A 7,954-nucleotide genomic window follows, 5' to 3' on the forward strand; every position below is an offset into this window, starting at 1 on the left:
TGTGCTCGGCACGGAATCCGCACTGCTCTCAGATTAATTGGTTTTCTGAAATTCGTTTTTGAAGGCGGTAGAGAAATAGTTTTTCTGTTAGTTTGGAAATAGTGGGAAGCTAGCTTCGATACGGAAATGTACGTTACCGAAAATTTAACAAAACCAATCTTAGGAAGAACAGCCATGTTAAAGTTAAATGTTCTCAAAACAATTTATGATACTGTCTCCCCCATAAGTATATCGGCGAACATTGCAGATCCTGTCTCAATGAAAAAAACAAATTTTGGTAGAATTTCCAACATTATTCAATAGCGTGGGACAGTTTAGAACTGACTTAAAAATTGAAGTCGTCAAGGGCTTTTTTAAAACCACTAAAAGAATAACTAGACAGATTAAAAAAATTGGACATAATAGAGTCAGTGGATTATCCTACAGAGTGGGTTAGTCCAATTGTAGTGATTCAGAAAAACAGGAAAATAAAGCTTTGCGTCGATTATGCTCATCTCACTAAAGCCGTTCTAAGAGCTCATCATTCCATAGGCAAGGCAGAAACCATTTTGGCAAAAATTTCAGGTTCAAATTATTTTTCAAAATTGGATACTAATTCCGAATTTTATGAGATAAAATTGAGTACAGATTCACGACTTTTAACTACTTTTATAACCCCTTTTGGTAGATTTTTCTTCAAGCGACTTCCTTTTGGAATTACTTGCATCCTGAATATTTTTCATATCTTCTTAACTAAATCTTATTGGGCATAGAGGGTGTAGTAAGTCACATTGATATCAGTTTCATACATGCGCCGACCTTAGATCAACATAATAAAATATTGAGTGAAGTTCTGAAAAGAATTGGACAAGAAGAAATAACCTTAAACGAAGATGAATGTGTTTTGCAGTACAATCTTTAAGCTTTTTAGGTCATAAAATCTCTAATATGGGGATATCGGTGGATCCCGGAAGAATCCAAGCGATTTCTAAATTTCCTGAGCCAAAAAACAAGTAGGGAATTTTACAATACTTAGGAATGCTCAATTTATCCAGAAGATTTATCCCTAATCGGTCGGAACTTTTAGAGCCCTTAACGTCTCTGTTAAAGAATAATGTAAGTTTCCTATCCTCCTAGGATGATCCTCAAAAAATAGCTTTTAAAAAATCAAAGGAAATACTTTCGAATGCCCCTATATTAGCTTATTTTGACCTTACTAACCAAATATAAAGTCAAGCAGATGCTTCTTCATATAGTTTGGGGGCTTGCCTAATGCAAACCTCTGAGGCAAAACATAAATTATAGCCTATGCTTCACGATTATTGTCTGCAACTGCAACGTGGGCGACTAATAAATTTTCTGAATACGTCACAGGTCTACCATCTTTTTCACTCGAAACAGATCATCGACCTTTAGTACAGGTTTTACAGACTAAACCCTGAGGCGAATTTACAACGCTTCCGACTACGGTTAATGCGCTTTAACTATAAAATTCTCTATACCCGGGGAAAATATCTAGTTATCGTGGATGCGCTGTCTCAAAATTTTTCCGAACAAACTGAAGAACCGAAGGATGATGAATTAGTATCCGAAGCCACAGAACACACAAAATTAATTGTGCAGTCAATCGAAGTAGAAACGTACTTCTTTGAACAAATAAAAGAGGACCAAAGTAAAAAACAAATTTTATTGAAAATAATACAATACAGAAGAGAGGAATGGCCAAACAAAAACACGCTAAGTTACGAACTAACTTCCTATTACCAATCCCGGTTTGATTTTTCAATTTCGGAGGGTGTATTGCTCCGTGTTGTCATTACCCATACATTGCAACTACGAGTGTTAAAAACTCATACATGACGGACACTTCGGAATTGGTAAATGCCGAAACCGTGCCTAATCGTCTGTTTGGTCACCAGTATTGTCTACTCAGATCGAAAACCTTGTTCGAAATTGTCCACAATGTATTGAACATAGGTCTAATCCAAAAGAGCCGATGTTAATTGATGAGTTTCCCGACAGACCTGGGCAAAACGCTGCTATGGATCTATATAAATGCAATAATTTATGGTAACTATTGATCAATTAAAGCAAGTTTTTTCGCGGTATAGTATTTGTGAAATCATGCGATCGGACAATGGCCCGAAGTATTCGAACGAATTGCTAAAATTTGCCAAAGACTATGATTTTGAATTAATAACAAGTAGTCCCATTTTTCCTCTATTCTATGGTTGCGTCAAGGCTGCAGTAAAAAGAAAAACGACGATATTTATCAGGCTCTATTATCCTATCGAACTGCTTCTTTGGAATGTGGGTTTTCGATAGGTAAACTATCATATGGTAGAAAGATTAGATCAGTTCTTCCTATGATGTCACGTCAACTCAATAGCCGAGTTGATTTACATTTCTTAAAAAAGAAAGGGAAAGTAAGTCTATGGATAAGAGCGCCAAACAATTTAATAACAGACACCAGGCAAGAAATTTGTCCGATCTAAAGATAAGAGATTATGTCTAGGTAACTGATCTCAAAATATATGCGAAGATAATAAAATACGCTCATAAGCCGCGTTCATATATTATAGAGTCTAATTTATGATATGTATATCGAAGTAATAGGTGGCATCTAATACCTGCCCCTTATTATACCCCACCAAATCAGTTTACTCAGACATTAGTTCCTTCCGAATTTTCTTCTAATAATTCAGTGTTATCGAGCAAGAAAATATCGGAGGTGGCGAAAGAGAATCTTCAATCGTTTGTGTACCTAAATCACCCACCGTATCTATTCCCAAGGTATCCAAGACTGTTGAAATTCTAAGTCCGTTGAGACCAAAAAAAAACAGAAAATTACTTTCTTATTTACAAGTCTTTGTTAGGTAAAGTTTTTTTTTTATAACTAAGAGAGTTGGATGTTCTGTTAGTAAATGGCTAGATAAAGTTTTTTTTGTTAGACTTAGTTTTGTTTATCTTAGAGAGGGGGATGTTGTGTTAGTATGTAGCTAGTTTTAGGTTCTGTGGATGTGAAGTGCTTTTAGGTGAGGATTAAAATGATTATAGAAGATAATTTTAATGATAATTTTAGGTGAGGATTAAAAAAAAATAAAAACTGTGGATGTGAAGTGCTTTTAAATGAGGTTAAGGAGAGCCGAGAAGATGGCGGAATCAGTGAGTGGAGTTAGTGAATAAACGGAGTTTACTAACGAAATCAACTCTTTAATTAAACAAATCCATAACAAAACAAAAACATCACATTATTCATAAATACTAAATAAGTTTAAATAATCTTCGTTTGTATAATTTAAGCGTCCGGGCATGATTATTCATTATTTTAAAAAGGTAACTGGCAGCTGTCGGCATTCCTTTGACATATGATTGTATTAAAAATGGCCACTTTCGTCATGACAATTAAGAGTGACAGGATTTAAAAGAAGACGCTACAAAGTAACCATATGAAGACATGAAATCGGCAATATTTCGAAAACTAAACACTTTTGGAATAGACATCGTTACACAAACTTACCCTTATTTTTATTACTGAATATGACAAAATTATCCAAAATGGTGGTTTCCATTTGGAATTATTGATTTTAGACGGTTCTCTCAACTGTAATTGGAAATTTATTTTTTTAACACTTCGTACTAATAATTTTCAAAACGTGTTCGAAATTCCATTAAAGCCAGTCCTTTTCAACAATAAATGCGACTAAAATTTAGTATGAAAAATTCCCTTATAGGAAAAATGAATACTTATTCGAGTGGCTGCAACTGTCATTTTTACATAAAATTCCAAATATTTCAAAACGGATAGACTTGGCTACATGATATTGTATAAGACATATATTTAGAACTTGGAGTCGAATTCAAAAATGTAGTAATATATGGCGTGTTCCATTTAAAATGAGCAAGTTGATACCTACTTATGGTATAACCGGAAGTGTGGCCATTTTGATAATATTGCAGGCCGCTTGCCGCCAGTCGCCTTGGCACGCTGTCCAATTTTCAAACTTCTCCTAATTACAATTTTCCATATATCTATCGCAGCGGTTTCCGGTGAGACACCCTGTATAAGCAAATCGTAAACCTAACGAAAAATGTAAAGACAACCAACCAGTGATCATAAAGTAAGGGATTTATTTCCATTTAGCATATATCATATATCATATATCAACATTTCAATTTAAAGTTTCGTCAGCAAGACTTAAACTAAATAATCGACTAAATGCGTTCAAATGAAGCAAGTGTAAAAACGTCCTAAAAATAATTAAAACCTACAACAAAAAACCGGCAAATAAGAAAGCATATTAGATATATCCATTTCGTCAACGCATTATGCCAACCGATACATTGCCCTCTTGAAGCTGACTGTCAAACTCACGTTCAATCTTTATTCTAAAAATCCAGAGTTTTTCAAAAGATGTCTTTATTTAGTTTGTTTTTTTAATTGTCACTCTCCCATGCCGAATTGCGCATTATGGACGTATCGACGATGACTGTTTAAAGCGCCCTTTCTATTGAAAGTAGCATTGCAAATGGTGCATTCAAAGGGTCGATTGCCCGAATGAGACGTCATATGGCTATCTAGATTTTGTTTTAGTGAAAACGCTTGGTTGCAAATATTGCACATGTATTGTTTTTCCTGTGTATGTATATCTCGATGTTCATTCAGCTGATCTTTCCGCCTGAACGTTGAACTGCATAAATCACTGGCATAAGGGCGATCATCTGAAGGCATTTGTAAATGCAGATATAAATCTCCCGCTGTTTTCAACTCTTGCTCAGAAATCATGCAATCGTGCTGCGTTTTTTTAAAATGTTCTTTTTGATGTTGACCCAGATCACTTACCGATTTGAATCTCAAGCTGCAAATGCTGCATTCGTGAGGGCGGTCGTCTGAATGATACTTGATTTCTTGAGTATTTAACGATACATTTGCCTCAAGCTCTAATCCGCAAATCGTGTTTTCTAGAGAATTAATTTCCGAATGTTCGTTAGTATGAGCATTAAAATCACCTACCAAGACAAACGTTTCTGCACATACGTTACATTTGTAGTCTTGTAATTCTTCTGTAGCATTTGTGCTCAGCATTTGCATATTTTCATCGTTTTCTAAATCATCGTCGACTTTGAATATGAGTGTATCATCAGTGTCTCGTCACTGGCATCTTTTACTAACTTTGCCATATGCGACAATGTATGTTCTTCGGTTTCACTTTCTTCATTCAATTCAACATCAAACATGTGTCTAGTATCATATGGACATCTACAAATAAAGAAGCATGCATACAAGCGCCGTTTTTGCCTTATTATTTCATAAACATAATTGGCCACGCTCATCCGACAATTACGGCATCATTATCAATGCCCACCAAGGGAAGCAACAAGTCATATTGAAAACAGGAAATCAAAATAGTGAAAAAGTCAATAAATTCAAAGTACAACGGAAAACAACAGCGCATACATTAAAATGTTTCAGAAACGTTAAAAAAATGTAGAATAAATAAGATTGATTAACAGAAATTATAATTACTTTCAACTGGTCATCAATAAAGTTAGGAAGCCAGGCAGAAACCACTTAATTTAAGATGTTGGTTGAATATTTTAAAAACACTTCTTGGAATTCAAGTTAGTATTAACTGATTGGGATTCTGCGTTTTATTATAGGGTGTTAGCCCGCATGATGGGCCAATTGAATCTCATGCTTAATCTACGGATTCAGGTGCATCTGTCATAAGACTGGCAACATCATTGACAATTCAGGGTTCATGTTGAAATTGTCAAATTCCTGATCTCCTACGATGTGTCCAAATTGCTTATACTTACGATTTATTTTCTCTAAAGAGGAGAAGAAGAGGTCGAGTGTAAACTGTGGTACGAAGTGGAAGTGTGCTATAGATATTTAAACATTGTTAGTAGCGAATTATTCGAGAAATTTTACGAGATTACGATAGGGTTTACGAGATAAGTGACATGAATTCCGGAACCTCACAGGAATCGGAGTGATACCAAGCCTCTCACGACGGATATTTTCTCATACGAGACGAGAATAAGAGCCAGTATCATATCTACGCCCCCTCGACGGAGAAAACACAGTCGTTCGTCCTGAAGGGGTTAGACGGGAATGTTGAACCGTGTGCGATTAAGGAAGATCTGACGGACAAAGAGCTGGAGGTGAGGAGTGTCTTCAAAATTAAGACACTGTTCAGGCCGCTCTAGCTCCAAAAGCTGAACGCCGAGGCGAGGGTGGTGTGCAGGGTCAGGGTTTCATGGGAAACCCGCAAGAACCGGAGTACTCTCACGCAGTGTCGTCGGTGCCAGGGCTCGGGCCATGTCTCCGGAAACTGCCGCCGGGACTTCCAATGCTCTCGATGCGCCGGGGGTCATGAAATCACCGCCTGCCCCGCTGGGTCAGTCCTAAAGTGCGGCAACTGCGGTGGGCCTCATCGTAGCTTTGACGAGGCCTGCCCAGTCTACCTGTTTAAACAGGCACAAGTCCCGGCGGAGAGGCAGCGTTTCGTTCCTGCTCCTCTTCCAACGAAGCCAGCCTGGGGTCAAAACAGCCGAGCACCTGGTCCGATCCACCCTCCACCCCTAAGCAGCAGGACCATGGCGCCAAGTCAYKCSAACAGGACCATGCTGCCCCCGCCACYGCCTTCACTAACGGAGTWTCYTCCGCTGAGGCARYACAAARCTRTCCCGACGAGCTYTRCCCACCCGGCCCATGGTATAAATGGGAACGCGGTGGCCATGCTGGGCAGTGTCCAGCGGGAATTCGCCGAGCTGTCGACGCAGATCAACTTGCAGGAGGTAATAAAAGCGGTTCGTTTTGATAGCGCTGCATTGAGGGGTTGCGCCTCGAAGACRGAYAAATTCMTAGTCTCAGCGYAGTTCTTCAATGAAGATATYAACASCTTCGATTTTTAAATATTGATATTGTTAACTGTGYCCTRTGAGGATTGGGGAATGGAACTCATGTGGACTCCGGAGTCGTCTCGGCGAGTTCGAGCAGTTCCTCGCGTCTGAGGACGTCGATGTGGCGTTAATCGTGGAACAATGGTTGTGCCCCGGAGACAGAATCAGAATACGGGGGTACAGGCTCGAGCGTGCCGATAGGCCCGGTCTAAGAGGTGGGGTGGCCATAGCGGTCAGAGCAACGATCCCATAGAGGAGACTGCCATGCAGGCAGTCAGTAATAGAGAACGTTGACGTAGAGCTTCCTGATGGTGCTCTGATCTACTGTGGGTACTCTACTTCTACTCGCTTTCAGACCCTGACGTTGATCCATTTTTTTCAAACACCAATAGGGTGTTGCTTATGCGAGATTTCAACGCCCGCCATCCACAATTTAATAACGCTGGACGGAAAAACGCAGCTGGAAATTTTCTAGCCAGCTACGTTCGCGACAATGGCCTACATGTTATGCCCACAAATTCTCCAACTAACTATCCAAGCAATGGAAGGAATCCATCCTTCCTTGACTTTGGAATTGCCAAAGGACTCACCAATCTCACGGAGATGGTGGTTATAGACGACCTCAGCAGTGACCATTTGCCCATTTACCTCGACATTAGGGATTTAAATCGCATACAACCTAACGACTTTCGATATGCATACGATAATTTCGATTTTTGCGAATATCGAAAAAACCTACAAGACCTGATCCGTATTCCGAACCGTATCGATACTGTCGAGGCTCTAGAGCTTGCAGTAAAAGGTCTGGCAAAGAATATGCAACGGACACAGCAAGCTTTGCCGAAAAAAGTCCCGAACATGCCGCGGCGTGACTACCTTCCTGTGGAAATTTTGGACCTTATTAAGGCGGAAAATAGAATCCGGAAGCGTTGGCAGCGATTCAGGCAATCTGCTGATCGTATAAGGGCAGCAGAGCTTGCACGAGACATCCAGAGCGAAATTTCCGCATACAGGAATTTTACCTCGGCGGAAAAATTCCCGTTACAATTCTTTGTGAAAACTGTCG

General features: G+C 39.1%; 1 protein-coding gene across 1 annotated transcript in view; it reads right to left on the reverse strand.

Moving 5' to 3' along the window:
- Nucleotides 1–3,958: 3,958 nt before the first annotated feature.
- LOC109540844 (mediator of RNA polymerase II transcription subunit 10-like) overlaps nucleotides 3,959–7,954 on the reverse strand; it is a 19,011-nt gene continuing 15,015 nt past the window's right edge. Inside the window, exons 4-6 of the mRNA XM_048669713.1 lie at nucleotides 4,994–5,239; nucleotides 4,823–4,941; nucleotides 3,959–4,701 (exon numbers count right to left, since the gene is read on the reverse strand). Of these exons, the coding sequence (XP_048525670.1) occupies nucleotides 5,086–5,239 (154 nt within the window). The 3' untranslated portion in view covers nucleotides 3,959–4,701; nucleotides 4,823–4,941; nucleotides 4,994–5,085. The remainder of the gene's footprint in view (nucleotides 4,702–4,822; nucleotides 4,942–4,993; nucleotides 5,240–7,954) is intronic.

This window comes from Dendroctonus ponderosae, unplaced genomic scaffold (genome assembly GCF_020466585.1).
Source record: "Dendroctonus ponderosae isolate FM_Combo_2020 unplaced genomic scaffold, Dpon_F_20191213v2 Dpon_F_20191213_9, whole genome shotgun sequence".
Classification (NCBI taxonomy): domain Eukaryota; kingdom Metazoa; phylum Arthropoda; class Insecta; order Coleoptera; family Curculionidae; genus Dendroctonus; species Dendroctonus ponderosae.